A 23,289-nucleotide genomic window follows, 5' to 3' on the forward strand; every position below is an offset into this window, starting at 1 on the left:
TGTTAACCAAGTTTAATACACCCATACTAGTAGAGCAACTTTTCCTGAAGCCAAATTGATGTGGTGTCATGATATCATGATACAGCACATAATCGTTTAATCTTTTGTACATGATTTTTTCAAAGATCTTTGAGAAGATCGGCAACAAAGCAATTGGTCTATTATTTTCAATGCATTTACGATCACTCTTTTTGTAGACAGGAACGATTTTAGCAATTTTTAACTTAATGGGAACAATACCTTGAGATATTGACTTATTGAAAACATGACACAATGGTTCAGCAATGACATGAATGCAACCTTTGATAACTTTAGGAGAAATGTCATCTGAACCACTTGATTTAGAGGCCTTCACTGAGGACACCAGCCTTGTGATTTCATGAACTGATGTTGGTCTCAAAAATAGAGATGACGCATAATTTTGCCTTGGCATGTAATCTTTGAAAGATGTTTGGGCTTCTGGAATTTCTTTCTGATATTTTCTGATATTCCTACTTACTAGATCCTTATTTCAGAGATATTGATACCATGCTTTGCAAGGGAAAGAGCATTAATCCTGAGCTCAGATTTAACTGTGTAAAGTAGACTACACTATGACCAGAACAATTTTGCTTTAAATTCGGCTATAGCCCCACCAACTTCCGTAGACATCTCCATACCATCAAGACCGATCAGAGACGATGGAATCGGCGTTTATGATATCATCATCTTCAAAGACAACCTCACAAACATCACATGCACCAGTAATGGGTCTCGCCCAGCTGCCAATATTTCATGGACACTGAACGCCAACGAAATCAGCAATGACGTCACATCTCACTTTACGTATAACCCAGTGGATGGTAGTTTATTTGATACGACAAGTGTAATGCAAATTCAACCAGTAAGGCGCCACCATAATCGGGCTCTACGCTGTATGGCTAGGGTTGGCAGGACCCAGCTTGAAACAGAAGCGAAGTTGCTTGTTTATGGTATGTAATCATGGAAATAGAGGCATCTAATTGTGCTTTGGTCATACTTCACAGGATAAACCTTATAAACAAAGATATGATGGCCGGGGTAAAATGATTAAATAACACATAAAGCGCTTAGAAGCACAAAGTATTAAGTGCTACATAAATGTAACTATATAATGGTTTATTAATATAAACTTCAAATATATTGTCACACTGGAAAACGTATTCAGCGATGTTCAATATAGCAGAAATAATATATTTAAGAATATAATTTATCAGGTTCTTTATTGGCCATTGTGGTAGGCCTATTATTATCACGGAATGCAACTACTTGAAAGACATATATATCATGAATATTTTGAATATTTACACGGTAAATTTTGAATATTTCTGGGGTATCTGGTGGAATATTTCACCGTGGAACTTCTGGTTTGTTGCAAAAAATATAATAATTAATTTACCACACACCAGAAATATGCCCAATTTAACAATTTTTCGGTATTTTCCTTTTCTTGAATAATACTGCTACAGAGACCTCCGACTCTCCCGAGATACATCTCCCTAATAAACTGATTGAAGGCGATGTTACTAGTGTGACATGTTCAACAGGCAATGGTTATCCACTGCCTTTGATCCGCTGGTATATAGGGTCCAGGAACATCACCAACCAATCTTGGCCAAATCAAACACATAGTGACCATGGAAGAGCTGACATCACGAGTACACTCGAGTTTACACCAGCGAAATCGGACAATGGAAGGAACTTGACATGTGAAATTATACAGATGATGGCATTCACTGTTCCACCTAGACTGTATCAGAAAGCGCAGAAGACTCTTGAGATTCTTTGTAAGTATGGAATTAATTATTTTGCGAAAGATTCATGTAAATCAGTGCAATCTAAGATTCATCGTTGAAATGTTGTTTGATGAGGTCATATCCCATCGTGATGAATAAAATTTATCGAGAATAGCTTCATGCACTAAAAATATTTTTGGCGTGTTATTCTCAGTCCTTCCTCGCTTCGAATCTTCTCCATTCTTCTACCACCCCTCTGAATTTCAGATCCACCTGTTATTCATGAACTTACTTTTCGGCAATTGGTTACCGATGTTACTTTCACTTGCCGATCGGATGCCAGCCCGCCTGCCTCCCAATTCACCTGGTTTCGTAACGGGAAAAGTTTGGACGCCAGCAATGGACATCAACAGCAACGTACTGATCATCATGAGGGGAATACAACATCCTCAAGCAAGCTAACCATTCAAAATGTTACTACGTCTGATCAAGGGAAATATATGTGCAAAGTGTCAACGAATCTTGGTCGTGGCAGCTCGGCTATCAACTACACATTTGCTTGTAAATATAACTCCACATTTTTGCCTAAATATAATAAGCTATAATTAAAACCTACTTCATTAAAAAATATCGAACTATCAAAGCTTCTAAAATTGGACATGTTGAAGGTCAATTTAAAAGATTGTTGTCATTGACCTCTCCAAGATTTAATCGATAAGTTAAATTAAATAAGACTGAATTGAAATTGTCTTAGATTTGAAACCTCAACACTCGACATTGGTTGTCACCGGTTTGAAATTTTTGTTTAGTTTTGGTTTGAAACTTTCGAATTTCAAAATCCAGAATCCGACTCGTCCTTTAATTGATTGAATCCCGGTAATCTAGACTTAACTGGGTGTGTTAAATGGCTTTATTCAACTTTTTGTCCATTTAAAGAAATAATTTGTTTGCATTCCTTTTTGGAGAATCCAAATTTTAATGATGAGACATAATACAGAATCTCCACTTGTTCATATTTCATTTCAGCTACTCCACAGGCGCCATCTAATTTGATAGTACAGCAAAAGCAGACGACATTTTCAACCATCATTGTCGCCTGGCAACCAGGGTTCTATGGCGGTTTCCAACAAACCTACACCCTTCAGTACTGTACATACGAAAAAGAAGATCCGGGTCAGAAAGTGTGTTACCACAAAGCAGACATAAATAGTACAACTTATACTATAAGGAATCTAAAGCCATACACCCGTTACGAAATTATTTTGTGGTCTGCTAACAGAGCGGGAAACAGTAGTCAAAGGAAGATCGTGTCTTCGACAGCACGTAAGATTATTCATTTTTTTCATTAACCATTCATTTATTTATTTAATTATTTCTCATGATAAAAAACAATGCAAAATATATACGTCAACTAAAAAACGCTTAATAACTGAATCATTAATTTACTGAACAGGTATATACATTTGAATTAATGAAATTTAAAGAGAAACATGGGAACGACCAAGAAGCTACTAGAAGCTTATAAAGGGGGTAATCCCAGTTGCAGAATATATATTGATTTGTAAACGTTTACATCATAAAAGCCCAGAAATCATTCCTCAGACTACAACAAATTTCATGTAATTCATTAAGGATATGCTTAAGGGATTTTTTGCTGGGGCAAGGTGCTTTTTCCCTATTCTACTTGGGATACAGTCCTTTAGAATGTTATATGCTAATATTTATTGTATGGTTAAAAATATGAATATCATGGATTTTTAAAATATTATATAAACTTACATTTATCTTTGATATGTTCTTTTTCTGCTTTATCGGTTCATATCTCCGTTCCATGCTTTGGCACTTATGACAGCATTAACACCAAGACACTATGGTAAGTACAGAGTTTGATGCATACATATATATTATATATATATATATATATATAAACATACATTTTATTTTAAATTTTATTAACCTCCCCGAAGTGAAATTATATTTAACCTCCCCCCAAATAAAGTAAGAATAAAATTTATATTAACTAACCATGTATTACATGGTTAGTTAATATATCGTAGACAACCCATTAAATGCATTACAGTCCTCATTAAGTATAGTATTATTACTTTTCTCTCATATTATGGCAAAGATCAAACAGTGTAATTAGGCGAGCTCACAATAGTCTCATATCTCATTGTTTATTTATCTGGGACAATTCTTATACAACCTGTTACAGATGACTGTGTACAGTTTGACGATTCCCGATCACGTTGTCTTATGTTTATTTCTTAAATCAATATAGGAGTATATATCACTCGGAAAACATCGGAGGGGATTTTGACCATTTCGAAGACAGACCACCCTTGGAAGATCTTTGCTTTGTCATCCTGTGGAATATGTCCGAATGCTCCACTCTGAATGATACAAAGTGCATTGACCCTGGCACTAAGGTCAACATAGACCAGGATGATGACGTAACGGTGGTGACCTTAGGCAGGGGCTTGTGCAGTGCATCTTCTTATCCTATCATAGGTTAGTGCTCCATGTATTTTCTTGCACCCTTAGCATATTTTCGTGAAATTGTACTTATTATCCGTCGTAATAATTCCCCTTTTCCTACATAATGCTAGCATGATAGGGTTTGCAAGAAACGATATTCCTTGTATTTGTGTCTGTAAATCAATGTCCACCCATTCACACGAACCAAGGAAAATCTAGTATTAAAAAAGAAAATAATGTGGGCTTTTTAATAATCAATATTCAGGCGTAGCATCGGGTTATTCTAGAGGAGGAGGAGATGACAAATGAACAAGGACGTGACCTCGCTTTTCCCCACTTAATATTATGAATTTCAAGACCAGAATTTACGATATACCCATTATTTTTGTGAAAGTTATGTATTAAGGAAATCCTATAATGCAAATCGCCTTTGACAAGATGTACATTGCGTTCGCGACATTTTCCCTTTATCAGATGATACGATAAAGAAACTGTAATTTCACTCGTTTACTTAAACCACTTTCAATAGAACTTCCTTCAGATTTCCCTTTTTTTGTCATTGGTGATGATTGTCTATAAATATTTTGCCCTAACCCTTTCCTTTTGACATTTGACCGACATTCTTTTCATAATAACAGGCGAATCACATAAAAAATAAAATGGAAAAACTAAAAGTTATCCACTTCCTTTTAACCAATGATCATTACTTTCTCTTCAAGCGTGATGCAGTTAGTGGCGTAAAAACAGAAGAGACTTATTCGAGACTTTCAGTACCAGTTTCCTTATTCTTAGCAGGGTTTTACTTTAATCTGTAACTTAAATTTTGCTGTTAAATAAAGCTTTCATGTATTACACATTGTAATCAAAGTGTCGTGTTTTCGAATCCACCGCGGCCTCGCGTCCTTTGGCATGGTGTTATTTCACACTTTGGCACTCTCGACTCAGGTGATAAGTGGCTACACGGTGGGATGTAAAACTAACCAGACCTTGTCCAATGCCATGTGCGCCTCAATGGCAAGTTGCAGGAGAGGTCCCTAGGGAGTGGATGATGTGCATACATTTTGTGCAGGAATGACCGATTGAATGTGATGACTGGGTAAATTTAAAATCGGTAAGCGCTTGGATTCTTACGATGTATATACATGAATGTTAAGCAATAGAAAATTTACTCAATTATTGTCATTATTACCATTAATTATCTTCTTCCTTTCTGACGTCCTTATTGCAGAGACGGCAGAATCTAAACTTTCATTTTTCTTGGGCATCATCTTGTGTGTTGTAGCAGCTTCTATTGTCATCCTTCTAGTTTCACTGGGGCTGCTGTTCTCTGTAAGACGTTGTTTCTTTATCAAGAAGACTGGTGAGTTTTGGGCGACGAAGAGCATGTTTTTGTCGTTTATGCAAATTAATTGTCCTTTGTCTCTACATAATATTTGTTTTAGTAGCATTTTCCACATTTCCTTTATTTCTTTTCATTTTACTTCTTTATTTTGACCCTGAAAAAAAGTTTGAAGATGTCAGTGGAAATTTTCATCTCAATCCGTCCTTAAATTCTGATCTCTTATTCTTGCCCATTATACTCCACGCTCTCTGTTATATTTACGTTTTTATGTTATCTCTGCCTTTTTCTAGTTTCCCTCTCTCGAGCTGCTGCTGCTCATTGTGACGTAGGCAAATTGTAATGATTACACAAATTTAGAAAAAAGTCATAAATAAAGTGTATGCAGGTAATGTTTTCACAATAATTTTTAAATACAGCTTTAATAAGGAACTGCAGTTTTCAAACAGCTCAGATCATCAGAGTGACATTGTACAAATGAAATATTTGCCGGGACATACTTTAGACTACCCCTTCCATTCTCAACATGCAAATACAAAATTAATTGAGGAATAAATAATACATGAAATAAATAAGTATGACTAATACTATATAGGGTCTGTATTGCGTGATTCTTCTATAATGTTTGAATAATAACACTTCTTTTTCACAGATAATCCAAGAACAGAAATAGTTAGTCGGCCAAGAGATTCACAGACACTGGTAAGACATATTGACATGTTAAAGTTTATTGTAAATCTACCGAAATAACTTTTCTACTAACGACTCACGACATGCACGAGCCCTGGGACAGGAATGACTCTGCCTCATTCCCATTTTTTTGTTTCAATTAAAGCGTATAAAACGAAGAATGACCTTCTCTTTGTGTTTTGTAGCATGACCAACTACCCCTCAACCACCATTGAAACTGTTCCGCGACAACTTCTACTACTATTACTACACTTACTACTACTACTGCTACTACTACTACTACTACTACTTCTTCTTCTTCTTCTACTACTGCCTCTTCGTCGTTAGATAATTTATACTAGCATACTTAAAGACTTCTTGTAAAATGTTCTTTTTATTTTCGCAATAATAATGATATCATTAATAATCATTTACTCTGGGTCGCCACTTCACTTTAGGAAAGTGCTGTACCAGCTGGCCCTGCATAACATATTCATGTTTTTTATCGTTTTATTTGCTATCATCGTTCACCTTCTTCTTCCTATTGTACCTTCTTCCTCTATCGTAAATACAAGATGATGTTATTTATACTTAATTTCGTAAGAGACATTTATAATTATATAGATGAAATCTTACTAGAATGTCACAATAGATTTATGCCAAAGTTATAAAAATCATTTAAATCCCTTTTTCATATATTGTTTTCGATTAAAAACACTTAACAGGTGGATGGGAATCAAGTGTCTAGCAACATCAGTCAACCAGAACATGATTTATCTGTCCGAGCTTTACCTGCGATTCCCAAACCCCGAATAACTCACACATACATTACCACAGTTCAACCTGAAGGGGACAAAGAAGACCAAAGTGTAGAAAATGTGGCAGAAGGAGATGAGGAAGAGGTTAAGCCAGAAACTCCCGACATAGCATCCACCTCCCAGAAGAGGAACAAAGATGGGTTAGTTTACATCGATCTCTCACATGACCGTACCGACCACCCATTACAACTCAAGGTAGATTTAAAGGTGGCATAACTTACGCTTCTCTCGACCGTGAAGCAATGACAGCCCTCAGGAAAAACGGAAATACCCCAGGCCAAGCGAAACCCAATGAGGACAGCTTACTCCGCACTGATCGAAATCGAGATAGTGACATTGCCCATATTTCGAGCTTGTCCGAAACTGATCATGACAATCAAATGGGAACCGAAAAATCTGCTGCAACTACCGCAAATAAATCAAATGACAAAAGCGCAAGGAAGATGGACGTCATTCAAGAAACCTCTATGGTTTTACCGGTTACTAAGGGATTAGATGAGGATGGTTTGATTTACCTTGATATTTTCATAATAGCGTGCGCTATCCAAAACCAGCCCCTGTTCAATCTCAAGAAGGTACTGTCTATGCATCACTTGACTATGATGTCATGGAAACCCGTCAGAAAGAGAAAGCTAGCCCTACTGCATCGTCCAAAGGAGATCCAGAAGACCTGGTCACAGAAAAGGATCTACTTTACATTAATATTTCCCAGTAGTAAAACAACCCTCCTGTGTGATATATTGCTTCCCAGACCAAATTCTTTCCACTTGGCTCCAAGCCTTGCCACTTCAGTTAAAAGCAGGAATGGGACTAGGAAAGGGATTTCAACCAATCACGTTTCTGTGTATACACACGACCAACCAGAAAACTATCGTTTGGTACGAGCCAGTCATCTCTTCCGTGCTTATTATATCCGTGGGGCAATTATTTCGCATGAACACGTGATTCATTCTGATGCTCGGGTGCCTTTTGTTGGACACTTGGCATCTGATTATCTTTGTGACTGTCATGATCATAATAATGATAATGATATAATCGTTTTAAATGATATTTCATTCCTATTTGAAATCACAAATTCATACATGTAAGGCGCACTCTCTTTACCATCAAGCAGATTTCGAGTATTATGTGTTCAAATGTGTAATTTATGGCAAGTGTAGACAAATTTGGATCGATCTATAATATTTTCTTAATGACTGACCACTTCCATGTTGCAACATTCGTACCAGTTATATCGATAATGACAAATACACATAGATTAAAATCTATAAAATTTCGGTACTGTAAAGGATTTCTTTTTTATATATTGTAGACTGATGAAAACATAAAAAAGTAAAGGGCGAATGGAACTGACCAGTGCTTTTAAAGTAACAGGGTATTGGATTAATATGTAAAGTTGCTGTTTCGTGATAAGACGGTGGACATATCATAAAATACCAGTTCAAACGCCATCAATGTACGGACTCGAGAGAAAGACATTGTGTGGAGAAAAAACAGGATAAGTGGTAGAATGAGATCCTAAAAAATAATTAAATTGAATCATCCACTTCACATTGGCAACTTGAGGAAGAAGGCACGAACTTACATAAGCATTTCATTACTTTATAAACACTACTGAGGCGTTGCTATATTCAATTCCAAATGAAACATAAGTCCCAACATTAAGCGTGTGTCCTTTGACCAAACAAAAATCTGACGATGATTTGCGTTTAAAGTGCAGCTCAACCTTTTTCCATTCCACCATGTTGCAATTTATTTTTGAACTCACGCTTTATTTGCAACTGTACAAACGTTTTCCGCGACGCCCCAATTTCGCGCTACTAAATAAATGTTCCTGATGTCCCCGCAGGATCATGTATACATTCTTAATTTCAAAGATAATATGTATAGTAATGATAACAACAGCAATACGAATAATAACAATTGTCATAACAAAACTTTGACAACTACAAATTACTATTTTGAAATAGGCATTTATATAGCTACCTTCTTCACTGTAATTTTCACACTCGTGTACTTGACAGCCGCCTTTCCTGTGATCATTATGAATGTAAATTTATCACTGTACTCTCGCCAAAATTTGAAACCTATTGTGCGTTTGAATAAAAAATATGCAAATTATATTATACATTCCTAAAGCGTGCTGTGTATCTATTTTTACTATACTGACCAAAGATGACACGACATTTGCTCCTGCGACAACTACTCCGGTCTTAATATATCAGAGGGTATAGGGTTGGCGTTTATAATAATAATAATAATAGTAATAATGATAATAATAAGTATTTCTAATGCGCACTTTCTAATGGATCATTACTCAAGGTGCTACGTATTAAAATAAACAAAAAAATTGGAAATAATCACAATTAAAATCATCAAACATAACATTCATATGAGGAAAAGACGTGGCCTTCACTAATATGATTGTAAAAAGGTAATGTTTGACTCTTGATTGGAATGTCTTAAGAGTGTTCATATTCCTTATAGTACTTGGCAGTCTATTCCACATAACTGGGGCCACATAGCTAAAAGCCCGATCTCCATAATGCTTGGTCCTGCTACGCGGAATCACAGGGGTGGTAGATGTGGAAGATCGTAAAGAATAGTAGCACTGCTTCACGCCAAGAAGATCCTTGATGTAAGTTGGTGCTACATCGTGAAGAGCGTTGAACACTGATGTCAGGATCTTGTATTCAATTCTTCTCGACAGAGGAAGCCATTGGAGTTATTTTAGGGTTCGAGTAATATGTTCCTATTTGCCCACTCCTTTAAAAACTCGGGCAGCGTTGTTGAGTATTCTTTGTAGTCTTGAGGCATAAGAATGTGGTAGACCAGCAAACAGGGCATTACAGCAGTCCACTCACGACGTGACAAGGGCATGGATGACTCTTCGCTATGTTTCGCAAGTGATAGAAAGCACATTTGCAGTGTTACGATACTGCAACAAATAACAAGGAAGATTTAATTTTAGATTTTATTTCCCTTTTTTTATTACAGGAAATAATTAACCATATACAAACAAATGACAAAATGATAATGGTCTTACATAAACCTCTTGAAGTGCTAGAGGTCAAAAACTGAAGTGATGATACTGTATCCAAGTAATAATCCAAGTTGGCTGGGAAGATTCCTTATTAATGATGGCGATGATGAAACTGATGTTGAAGAACGACGAATAACAAGAGTCACTGTAACGAGTTGAAATGTCTGTGAAGACGATGTTGATGATGATTAACAGTTAATTTCAGCAATCCGTGGGTTGAAGAGTGTTCATTAAAACCGGTTATCTCGATGAGAACTGAGAATTTCTCTCTCTAATAACTGCAAACAGTTCATTGATGGCGTGCAAATAATTCCACAGATGATTATTCCAGGTGGAAATAAACTCTGCTCTGACATAAAGTCTGGCGTGAAACTCTCAGCTCTGATATGATCTGATCTGATGGAGTGATCTGGTATGATATGATGATGTCCTTGAAGAATCTGCCAGCTTTATATACAAATTACAACTATTCTATAGATTTCTAGTATTCTCTACATTATGGAACATTCTACTTTTTGGAGCATTCTACATTTCTAAAACATTCTTAAATGACCTCAGTGCGATGAACATGCCAATAACATAGTTAATCATACTGTTCTTTTCACTGCAGGCTGGCTAATGTGTGGCAATCTATTGTCTGCTTTTCCCTATTCAACAATAAAACTCCTTGGCCTTTAAATAGGCGAGGCCTGCATAACAAAAGTTTTTACAAAGACATTCTGGAATGTTCCTTATCATTTTAAATGAATGTACTTGCTCTTACAATTCTTCTTATATATAACAGCATCTGGTTCAGAGAGGATTCTGCGAATCTTAGCTATGTTTCGCAAGTGATAGAAAGCACCTTTGCAGGTAGACGGAATATGTGCATCATGTTCAAAGACTTGTAAAAAAATACGCCCAAAATCTCGAACAGTATTAGAAACAGGCAGAACATCTCCGTTTATTGTAAGTTCTTGCAGGTCGAAAATGGAGTGCTGGTGACGTGAACCAATGAGAAGAAGATTTGTTTTCTCATTGTTCAGTTTCAGGAAATTTCTCTCCATCCATGTCTGCATATCCTTTACACAGTTCTGAATGCGAAGGTATGTATTATTTTGGTCAATACCTTGATTGAAAGCCACATAAAGTTGAGTGTCGTCTGCGTAGAGATGGTACTTCATGTCGTGATGCCGCGCAATGTCTCCAAGAGGGGCTGTGTACATAGTAAACAGCACCGGTCCTAGCACAGATCCCTGCGGCACACCACAATCTATGATGTATTTCTCGGATGTGGTATCCCCAACTGCTACCTGCTGTGATCTCGCCTGCAGATGTGACTGAAACCATTTAATAACATCACCAGTTATTCCAAAGCGGTCAGACATCCTTCTCAGAAGTAACTCGTGATCGACAGTGTCAAACGCTGCTGAAAGATCAAGCAGGACAAGAAGCACCATCTGCTTTTTGTCTACAGCTGTTAAGATATCATTTGTCACTTTATTAAGGCAGTTTCAACACTGTGGCCAGGCTTGCAGGCTGACTGCAAGTCTTCATATAGACACCTGTCTTTTAAGTAGGTACATAGGCGGAGGCTACAACTTTCTCCAGTAACTTTGAGACAGATGATAGCTGAGAGATGGGTCTATAGTTAATCAGACAGTCAGGATCAAGGGTGCTCTTCTTCAGAATTGGAGAAAAAAGAGCAACCCTGAAGCATTCTGGCACTGTAGCAGATGACAAGGAGCATTGATTAAAGTCAATATCATCTCTGTAAACACATTTGGCGCTTTCTTCACATCCATGTAGGTACTGGATCGAGAGCACAAGATTTGTTTTGTGATGATTTAATGATTATTACTATTTCAGCACTTGAAGATAGCTGAAATCCTGTCCACTGATGCTCAGGAGGTGTTTCAAACATCCTAGTAGAGGAAGCCAATCCAATCATCGGTTCTCTTATATTGCGAACGTTTTCTTGGAAAAAGACATTGAAACGCTTTTCGATATCTGTTACATCCGAGGGCAATGGAATGGATTTCGATCTGCCAAGAAGATTATCTACAAGTCGAAAAAGTTGCCTCTGATCACCATTGCAATCATCAACGTTTTCCTTGATGTAATCTTTCTTGGCACAAGACATCATTTTTCTAAAGAATTACGCTCTGATGAAACTTTGCCGATCGATTGACTGTCGAGACTTCCTCGAGCGTCTTTCAGCCCTCCTACTGCACTGTTTTGATGTCGATTGTTAAGATTGTAGTGGAGTGTTGTGGCTCAGAATAATGTAAATTGTCACTGAAGAGAATGTCATGAAAACGACCAAGGAATAATGAAAACTTATTGATTATGGCCACGTGTTGCCTACGTGATTTCTAACGAACTTGAATCTTAAATCATTAAATATAGATATACTTTTTTATACAATTATACAACAGATCTTCTTTTAATTACAAATACATTTGATTAACTAATGAGAGAGACATATCATTAAGTTCTGAAAGAAATATACTATGAAGTATTTTTAATTCAATTCAATTTATTGGCCATTCAAAAAAAATATTTACAGAAATAACTTGATACCAACAAAATAATACAAAAACTTATCTGGTTACATGTTACTTAATGGTCAGGACCCCTAAGAAGAAAAATGCTTAGGGAACAGAGCAAAAATATTATAGCGTGAAGCCTGCAGGGGGCATGGGGTGAACGCTAGAGGCATGGGGTAATCAGAATTAATCCCCATGCCGGATGCAGCCAGCATGAACGGTTGTTACTAATTAATTGCCCCGTTCAGCACGCAGGCAGCATGGGGTCAAAGCCATGCGAAATTCAATTTAATCCCCTATGCCGGATGCAGCCAGCATGGGCCTCTCTACAACCCCATTCAGCATGCAGGCGGCATGGGGTCAGATCATGGCGCATTTTCAAGATAATCCCCTATGCCGGACGCAGCCAGCTTGGACGCCCACTAATAGGTAATTACCCGTTCAGTGCGCAGTCGGCATGGTGTCAAAGTAAAATGCATTCAAAGCTAATCCCCAATCCGGACGCATTTCTTCCACAAAAAGACGCATGGTATTTCGGGCCTCCTTAAAGGAGACAGAGAGGGGGGGGGGGGGGGGAGATGAAGTGACTCAATTTTTCCCATTATATTCTCGCATCTGGCAATCATGTGATGTTGTATATAATTGCTCATAAGTGCTAAGGTATTTTCGCTTTATTTTGTTTTGTTATATGTTAATGTTGTGTACAAGTCAGCTCATTGTTCGGGGGGGGGGGGGGGAGTGGGGGACTTTAATTGACGACTGGATGCCATGCGCATAAGGGATGTCTTTTTTCAAGATCGAGAGTGTCAGAAAACACTGAATTAATAAAAAGAGTATATTTCTCCATTTCTACACTGTATAATAATCAATAAATAATATCATGAACATACTACAGACAGGTAATAATATTCTCGTCCACTCCAAGCTCTAATTGGTTCTGGAATAAATTACCACTCAGGCTATACCATTCCCGTATGCTTGGCACCATATGAACTCTTGTGAGCGGCATCTTCATTCGACAAATTAAAATAATAAATAAATCATTAAAAACAATCAAAATAGTTAGAATGCATTTTTGTCTCTATCGTTTTAATCGTTCAATCTAAAAGTACAGAGACGGCGGAGTTGGTAGGAAGTTTCAGTCCTCACCCCTTCAGCAAACACGTACAAGAAAAAGTCGAAGTCTGTATAAATTTGTGATTTTTGTTAGCCGGTCTACTCCCTCGATCTCACATTCAACCCAACCCCTCTATTATAAAAAAAAGCTCAGCGGTCCCTGTTTTTTGTTTATTTAAAAAATCAGATATTTGGTTTTGATGCTAACCAGGGTAAGCGCCCCAATGTTTGTTTGCAGTAATGGAAACAAAAAATGCGGGGCGTTTTTTTTTTCTATATAACTAGTTTAGTTGCAAAAGGGGTTAGGTCCACTTTTGACCATTCGAGAAAAAAACATGTTTTTTTATTCTCACTTACTGCAATATTCTTATGAGAAACTAAATGTCATGATGTACTACCCTATCATGCGAACATAAATTTGGTATAAAAGAAATCTACCAGTCTTCATTTTTTCTATATATTTTTTTTAAATCATTATCGTGGACCTAACCCCATTTGCAACTAAATTATATGAATCCAATCGATTTAGGTTTTAAAGAAGTGATTTTTCCTTGCCACTTTTATTCATGTTTGCATGTCAGTTTCAAATTTTCTTTGTTTTCATCAGAGCGACTAAAAATTTAGAGGTTTTGAGACAGAACAATAAATTTATGAACAATGGACCTAGCTCCTTTTGAAAAAAGTGATTTTTCTTTGCCATTTTGGATCACTTTTGAATAGGAATTTCAACTTTTCTTTGGTATCATCTTAATATAGAACTACTAAAAATCTATACATTGAGGCCCAAAAATCAAATTTGATGTAAAATGGACCTAACCCTTCGCAGTTGCGAGTGAGCTCTTCATATGATTCTTTTCTACCACGCTATTCGTCGGTTAAAAAAGGAAAGAAATTGGCTAAAAGGTAGGAACATCAATAAAATTTAGATCGGTATCAACATATTTTTTTTTGGGGGGGGGGGTGGTAGGTCACAAATGAGTAAAAGATTGTAGGATTGAGAGGGTTCTGTCGGGGACACGCCAGACAAACATGTTTTTTTTCAGGGGATGCCTTAACGTAATTTCTCCTCCTATGTTATTTTATTTCTTCCATTTCGGGAGAGGAAACGTTTAGTTCACTATTGGTTTTATTTGAAGTGATTATGTTTTTGTCAACTTTTCAATGCACAAGTTTTCATCTGGGAAAGAAAAGGAGAATGAGATGACAAGCTTCTAAAACCTAACATGTTATGAATTTATTCTGTAAAATGACATGAATTAGAAATATTGGGATTTTTACGATTCACCCCGTCCCACAGCTCAACCCCTGCACAAAAAAACAAAACATGGCTGTCCCTGTATAACACAATTATTTTCCAAAATATTTTCGTTTGGACACTAACCATGGTAAGCGCCCAATTGCGATTTTTTTTGTTTTTTTGGGGGGGTCGTAACGGGGAAAAAACTGGCCAGGATGATTGTTATTTTTCTTATTTTTTCTACCGCTTTACAAACAAAACATCGGAGAGAGGAGACAAACAAGCAACATTAGAGTGTAGGTCAAAACATTTCCATCGGGGGGGGGGGGGCTGAGTTAAACAAGAGTAATAATAAAAAGTCATCAGTCCGACAAGGGTCTGAGGACAGAGTTGTGACAAACAAAACGTGTTTGTTTTTTTAAAGTGATATAACCAAACAAATAAAGTCATGTTTTTATTCGTTTAAGTAGATATTCATGGAATTTTAGCAAAAGCGCACTGGTCTATTCCCCCTTTATATCTCTGTCTCTCATTCTCTCTCGTTCTCCGTGACATCTGAGCATTTTTTTAATTCTAGAATTGCCCTAAATGATTCTTTTTTCATCCTTATACTTGTTATCACCCAGGGGAAGCGTTTACGCAATATGACTCACTGTCATAAGCACCTGTGTTGTCGCTAAATGAAACAAGATTTGTTTGTTTTTTCGAGATACTGGTTGTTGGTCGAAATAAAAAAGAGTATTCATAAAAGCTTTTTGTATTGCTAAGTTCGAAAAGCATTCAACAGGTCGTCCTGCCGATAAACACTAATCTTCCTTTTGTTCGGGGCGTTGACCATCTGTATCCTGCTCTTTTCGGAAGGAATTTGTTTGAGTGGCCGCCCAGACATTCTTTTGTTCGGGTAATGCCGATATATCATGCACTACATGGACGTTTCCCTTTTGAAAAGAGCATATGAATGGTGTGCTAAACTGCTTTCTTTTCTCTCTTTTTTTTCTTCAAAATAATGAGAAGAAGAGGGATGATGGGGTCAAAAGTGCACCGAGATCAGCTCAAAGTACTAAGACATTACTCTCGTCACTACAAGATTTTTGTTTTTATGAAAATACAATTACAAATAGATATCATTCTAGAGATATATCTCCTTGATGAAACAAATAATAAGACGAAAGTGGTGAATAACCGCATAGCTTATTACGTGACGATCTTGCAGAAAAGATGTTAGCCTATATACTCTCAGAAAACGATATGGATCAAATTACGTGATCGGGTGCCTATTGCAGAAAGCTAAGAGTCGCAACTGTAAAAAGCATGCGCAACTCGATTTTCAACCAATCAATAGCATGCATTTGGGACTTGTGATTGATTTTTTGGCTTGCGTTTAAACGTTTCTGAAACGGGCCCCTGGCCTAGTGCGCGCCCGTACGTACTCGTCATAAAACTTATTTTCCCCGTCTGACTCCAACATAAAAAATCGGGTAAAGTCGAAATGATTTCCTATTTTCGGGATTTTTGTTACTGAAAAAAGTTTATAAAGGAAATAGTACGTGGCACAGCTTTTAGTACATAAAGATTTCAAAAAAGTAAAAAAAAAAACTCCATCGAATCAAACCAAACAAATCTCGGCTTCTGTAGAAGCCCGTCGTAGCCCGTCGCACCCAAATGATTAACATTTATCACGGCAGCACGCAGGGGGCATGGTGGATTATTTTCAAGAGCAACTGGTGGTAGGCTGCAGGTGGAATGGTGGATTAAATTGGAAAGATTTTGCAGGGCAGCACGCAGGGGGCATGGCGGATTATATTTAGAACATCCGGTGTTAGGTTGCAGGGGGAATGGTGGATTAATTTATAGAGATTAGACGCGGCAGCACGCAGGGGGCATGGCGGATTATTTTTAAGAGCAAGTGATGACCGCCTGCAGGGGGCATGGGCTTCTTAATTCGAGCGTGCTTTAGGGGAAGCCTGCAGGGGGAATGCTGTGATATTTTTGCTCTCGTCCCTTATAGACGGGTCCCTACAAATACACAAATATCATAACCGGTAAAAAAAAAATATAACACACACATGTAAGCTCACACACTATCACAATGCAAAAACATTCCATCGAGCATGTTCAATCTGTAGCATAAAAATATAAACAAACAATAATAAGCATCTGTATATATGCAATTACATTTTACAATTTTGGACTTGCATGAGACAAATAAATAGTCTAAGTATTGCACAATTAATTGTGACGGTTTAATCTTGCATGAATAAACATTTGGTTTTCTATAACAAATTAACCTTTTATGTGTTGTCAATGTGTTCAAAGAACCTTGAATAAGCTTTGCTATATGTGTGGTTAAACAAAATCTTGACTTTGTCTCATTTGTTCTTTATATCAACTACGAAACTTAAATCAATATATCCTTGGCTCTAATCCATTTTTATACTCTGAAGCATTAATTACTAGCAATAACTTTATTCAAACCAATAACTTCATTTCACCTATGTGTTGTTAGTAATTATCAGGGCTTTCAAATGCACCGAAAAACTGGCTTTAATGCCTTATTTTCAATCTCATACCCATACTGTATCTATTTTAACAACTTAGAACCAAATGCAGCTAAAAAAAAAAAAAAACAATTGTTTATCCGACATTCCATTCCGTTTACAACTCGGAACATGAATAACCTACTATGCACCGTGTGCGAGATTACCACACAGTACCGTGCCGACATGCTATTACGCAACACTCTTCATGTACATGTCCAAGTAAGTATCAATGTACAATGCCAATACACGTTTATCACACGTGTATTCTATACGTAAACTCCAAACACTTTCTCCAAAGTTATGAGCTAAATTAACAACGAATTAATTATCGTCTCGAGTTAATTTTGGTTCATATATTCAGTTAAACATTACATTACGGAAATATAAAGGTCCTTTTACTTACAACATTGGACTTGTACCGATTATCTTGAATTCTACTGTAAAGTCACGACGGGCTGAACTTTAAATCTTTGTCGATCTTGGCAAGGCAAATTTCCAACGCCCTCTATCGACCCAGATAAATAATTCTGAATCTCAACGTCTCTGACGTCATGTTAATCATTTCAAAGAAAAAATACACTTTCTAAATCTTACAATACCATAGTGTGCCAACGCCGGAAAAACCCTGAACAACAAATAATATTTATTTTATTTGTAAAGAAGCTATGTAAACTATGTATTTACCATAGGTTACACGGGCCTAATCACAAGTGGCAGGCCATAGATATTCATTCGAGCCAACCCATTGCTATTTTTTTTATTTTGATATGGGCTGATTGACAAAGTGTATGCACATGATTGTCCATCTAACACTGATTCTATTTTTGGTAATTACTGAACTTCCTTTTCCAAATTGGGAAGAAATATCACCAATTTTGGACTATATTTTGACTGGCGGAAGGATTAGGGCTATTTTGCTATTTGAGGTGATGAATCTGCTCCGCCCGAAGGTGTCTTCAAACACGCCAATCTATTTTTAAAATGAGCTGGTCGAGGGACCTTTTCTGGTCAGATATGGATTGCCAAATATATATCCTTTCCACTGGTAGTAAACATTCGACCCCCGAATTTCATCCTTATTTTTCATGAATTTTTTAATACCTCTTAACGCGCAAAGCGAGTTTAATGAGAGGTTATCTCAGGTCAGACTAGCTGGACAACAACATATCTCGCCAGCGGTACGTAACAGGTGTTTACAAGGAAGGGGCCTGGTCAGGCGAATTCCTTTGGCCTGGTGGAGATATGTTGCGATGCCAAATATGGTATTGTTCGGACTTCACGAGGAGGCGTGGCCCAAAAAATGTTGCATTGCGAATTTTGGTAGTTCGGACATCACAAGGAGGCGTGGCTAAAGATGCTACGTCGCGTTAGCTGACGTGGTAATTTCGGGAGGGGCCAAATCCAATTTCTAACAAGTTAGCATTCTTCTTCGTGGAGTCGAGTGGAAAGCATCTTTTATCTCAATTCACCTGTTTTGTGCCACATCACAGTTTGCTCTTAGGATTTTTCAATTTCATCGCCATCCCGCATATTCTAATCATGCCTAAGGCTAAGCCCGGCAAAAAGTTAAGTCAGAGGAAGTCTACTCGTCGTTCGGTCCGAGATGCCGGCAGCCAGCCTTCTCCTGTCGACCTCGCGACAGACGTCGACCAAGTTTTTAGTTCGACGCAGAGCCCAGCTGCTGGAAGTTCGGCGTCGACAAGCAACGGTGTGAGTTCGGGACAATGGGGGGCTCCTGGCCTCTTGTGACTTCTCCACAAGATCCGGTCATTCCCCAAATTCAATCTCAAGCTCCCCCTTCTATCCCTCCTGCCCCTGTAGCTGAGGGGCTTAATAGTCATGATAATTTTACACCAGCCCTCAACCCTCCTTTTCCTACGCAGCCAGATATGCTTAGCTGCGTGTGTGATGAATTGGGCGGGGAGGTGCCTTCTAGTGTTAAGGAGAAGATTTGGAAGGGTGAGTTTGTAGAGTTAGGTGGATTGCTAAAAAGGGAAAGCTTAAGTGAGGAAGGTTCCCAGTTGCAGGCCTTCAGCCTTTGTGCCTCCGGCTCAGCTTTAATGCTTCGCCCCCAAAGTAAGGCTCCGGTGATCGCGAGCATAGAGCAGTGGACATCTGCGTTCCTTATTTACGCGTCTATATACTTGGAGCGACACTGTATGCGTGCGCGCGAGCTCCTCAAGTATATAGATATCGTTCGTTCTATTGTGCGTTTTGGGGGTTTCAATTGGCGGGCCTATGACATTCAATTTCGGTTACGTCAGGCCCGTCATCCACATCGTTCCTGGGCTGTCATAGACACCGAGCTATGGCTGACAGTAGCTTCGACTCCCGGTCGAGCAATGTTTTCTTCTTTTGGGGGTAACCAGCCCTTTCGGCCATACGACCGGTCGTTCCGGCGGGGTAATTTCCATTCTCTGGATATGCCAATAGACAAGGGGCAAATCGGGCCCCTGGCGCCGCGCCTGCCCCCTCCCGCTCCTCACCAGTCTGTTTCGCCTTCAACGCTGGGTCATGTCAACGCATTGCCTGCCGTTATGCTCACCGGTGCGGAAAATGCTCCTCAGCAGCACATGGTTCACACGCTGCAATTCTGCCGCTGCAGTTGCCAAACAGAAACCTAGCTCCAACTCCAATTAAACTTTGCAGCATGCTCCCATTTCTTCAAAGGCACCATAATAAACAGAACGCAGCGTTTCTGATTTCTGGGTTTAGGTCTGGCTTTTCCTTGGGTTTCACAGGCGAGCGTCGCTCTGTGTTCTCGCGTAATTTGAAATCGGCTAGGGAGCATATGGGCATGCTGCTGGAGAAAGTTGGTAAGGAAGTTAGTTTAGGGAGAATGTCAGGTCCTTTCCAAGACCCGCCTTTCGATAACTTTCGCTGCTCCCCGGTAGGGCTCGTCCCCAAGCGAAATCCGGGAGAATTCCGGCTAATTCAGCATCTATCCTCTCCTCGCGGGGCTTCGGTTAATGACCACATTGATTCCGAGTTATGTTCCGTGAATTATACTTCATTCGACAAAGCGGTTGATCTCGTTGCTCGCTTGGGAACTAATGCTCTCATGGGAAAAACCGATATCAAATCCGCTTTTCGTTTACTACCAGTAAATCCTCGATTTTGACCTTCTAGGGTTTTGCATTGATGGCGCGTATTACTTCGATAAATGCTTGCAATGGGCTGCTCAATTTCATGTGCCCATTTTGAGCGTTTTAGCACTTTTCTTGAGTCATGTTGCCGTGAAATTGCAAATTCAGAGCAAATTTTGCATTATTTGGATGATTTCTTTTTCGTTGGCGCAACACAGCAGGAATGTCGTTCCTTGATGTTTTATTTTAAGGCAATGTGCGAGGTTTTTGGCGTCCCGATAGCGGAGGGGAAGACTGAAGGGCCCGTTCCCACTATCACATTTTTAGGGCTTGAAATTGACGCGGCTGAGCAGAAAGTTCGGGTACCCAAGGAGAAGTAGACGTGTTACAGGCAATGCTCATTGACTTTGTTAAGAAAGATAAGCTCTCGTTGCGGCAGTTGCAGTCGCTAATTGGCAGCCTTAATTTCGTGTGTAAAGCCGTGGCTCCCGGAAGAGCTTTCCTCAGGAGACTTATCGATCTTACTAAAGGGGTCCGCACCCCCAACCTCCGGATAAGGCTTTCACGCGGCGCGAAAGAGGACATGCAGGCCTGGCTTACGTTTCTGTTCGATTTCAATGGCACGGTTATGTTTTCACACTCAACTTGGGTAACTAATGCTCATTTTCAGTTCTTTACTGATGCTGCGGGTAGCATTGGCTTTGGTATATCCTTCCAGGATAAGTGGGCTCAAGGGAGATGGCCAGCTGAAATACTGGAGAAAAATTATTCCATTGCTTTTCTAGAGCTTTTCCCAATAGTAGTCGGTATACGTATGTGGGGGGGCTCTGCTAGCTAATTCTAAGGTCTTATTTTGGTCAGATAATCAAACAGTTGTTCACGTTGTTAATTCATTAACTTCGAAATGTCCTAGTGTAATGAAACTGGTTCGTTTGCTTGTAGTTCTCTGTTTGGAGCATAATATTATGTTAAAAGCACGTGACGTGCCAGGCTCTCGCAATGAAAAGGCTGATGCCCTCTCTCGTTTTAGATGGACAGGTTTCGCAGGTTAGCTCAGGCGAGATCTGGCTGGCAGCAAGCTTCCCGCCCATCTTTGGAGCAGCTTCGTATAGAGAGAGAGCATCTGTTGCTTTTTCGCGGGCGCACAGCACTCATACTTATAGGAACGCTTGGTCTGTGTTTAAGCAGTTTCGGCTGCAATATCATTATGATATAAGTATAGCTCCTGTGTTTGAGCAGGTTGCTCAATTTATTGCTTATCTCTCTTGGAATGGGTATGCGGGGGCAACAAAAAGTACTTATATTTCAGGCCTGGCTTTTACGATGCAAACATTGGGTTGACTGATGACTGATGTCTAAGACGGCGGTAATGGCCTGACGTACGTTGACTTAATTTAGGATATTACGCTCAGACGGAAAGCGGTGGTACCTGTGCACACTGAACGCTATATAAGTGATCCCACGATACCCTATATTCATTGGACTTTTGCTCCCATCTGGAGCTATATCTCGATCTTCGATACTTTAGGTGATTATAATCGGCTGTCGACTGCGACGGAAAAAACGCTCGCCGCGATACCCGGTGTCCCATTACTATACTATTCTCAAATCCATCCTAAATTCATTGACTCACGTATGTGTCAATACGTATGATTTGGCATTGTTTCGGGCTGCCTTTTTAATCGCTTTCTTTGGTTTTCTTCGAGTAGGGGAGTTCACGTCTCGATCTAGACATGAACCCGTTCCTTTATCAGAAAAAGATGTTATTATTCAAGGAATGGGTAATCAAGCAAAATTGCGCATTATGATTGCGAAGTCTAAAACAGATCAAACTAGACGTGGATGCTCGATTTTACTTCCACAGAATGTTTTTTCGTATTTATGCCCACTTCGCGCTGTAAATGATTACCTCGCTCTGCGGACTCGTGCGGCTCTGCCCTTTTTCCGTCATTTGACTCGTCACCCCTAACGAGGCACATTTTTGGCAAAGTTTTAAGACGTGCCATTACTTTTTGCGGTTTACCGTTGCTCACTTCTTTCCATTCTTTCCGTATTGGGGCTGCAACTTCTGCAGCCATGGCGGGTGTTTCCGATGTTTGCATTCAAAATATGGGGCGCTGGGCTTCCAACACACACAGATTGTATATTCGACAACCTGTCCCCCCTTAATTTAAGCAATTTTTGCCAGTATGTTTATCGCCTTTCTGTTTTAAATACCAGTTCGCGCAAAATTTAATATCGACCTAATGTTTTATAAATTTGTTTTGACACCCTCTAACAAGCAGTATATATTATCTTTACTCTCTCTCTCTCTCTCTCTCTCGCTGGTTGCCATGGTGACGGCGATGGTTACTTTACCCAATAATAGCTCCATGGGCGCAGACAGACTTGCTCGCCCTCTCTTATTAGACTGGGGCTTTGCTACGCTTATCATGTTTATGGTAATTATGTAACCCCCCCTTTAGAATGCACAAATTGGTGCCGCTGTTTCTTTCCTTTTCTCTCTTCCATGTGCAGTTATTTGGAGTTTCAACGTGGGCCGTGTCAGCCTTCCACGGAATCGTACGAGTGGAAGGGGGCGAATCACTTTTCGCTGACGTGGTCAGACCCGCTCTAAAAGGGGGCGGGCCTCACAACTCGGCGCGTGCCCGAGTCCTAAAGCTCAATACATCCGCGAACAT

The 23,289-nt window shown here is 39.1% G+C and overlaps 1 protein-coding gene and 1 long non-coding RNA gene across 2 annotated transcripts; both read left to right on the forward strand.

Annotated features, from left to right (window-relative positions):
* Positions 1-2,866: 2,866 nt before the first annotated feature.
* LOC121420705 lies at positions 2,867-4,084 on the forward strand. Its single transcript, XR_005970801.1, has 3 exons — positions 2,867-3,077; positions 3,607-3,627; positions 4,036-4,084. It is a non-coding gene; the product is annotated as an uncharacterized LOC121420705 (long non-coding RNA).
* A 14,977-nt stretch (positions 4,085-19,061) lies between these two features.
* Positions 19,062-23,015, forward strand: LOC121419602. Its single transcript, XM_041614059.1, has 3 exons — positions 19,062-19,232; positions 22,137-22,533; positions 22,599-23,015. The coding sequence occupies exons 1-3, from the start codon at positions 19,062-19,064 to the stop codon at positions 22,775-22,777; spliced, it is 747 nt and encodes a 248-aa protein (XP_041469993.1). The 3' UTR covers positions 22,778-23,015.
* Positions 23,016-23,289: the final 274 nt, after the last annotated feature.

This window comes from Lytechinus variegatus, chromosome 8 (genome assembly GCF_018143015.1).
Source record: "Lytechinus variegatus isolate NC3 chromosome 8, Lvar_3.0, whole genome shotgun sequence".
Lineage (NCBI taxonomy): Eukaryota > Metazoa > Echinodermata > Echinoidea > Temnopleuroida > Toxopneustidae > Lytechinus > Lytechinus variegatus.

Coding starts and splice junctions, on each gene's coding strand:
- LOC121419602 (XM_041614059.1), top strand. CDS start 19,062: ATGCCTAAGGCTAAGCCCGGCAAAAAGTTAAGTCAGAGGAAGTCTACT. Junction 19,233..22,136: donor CGGCGTCGACAAGCAACGGT/GTGAGTTCGGGA, acceptor TCGATACTTTAG/GTGATTATAATCGGCTGTCG. Junction 22,534..22,598: donor TTACCTCGCTCTGCGGACTC/GTGCGGCTCTGC, acceptor TTTTTGGCAAAG/TTTTAAGACGTGCCATTACT.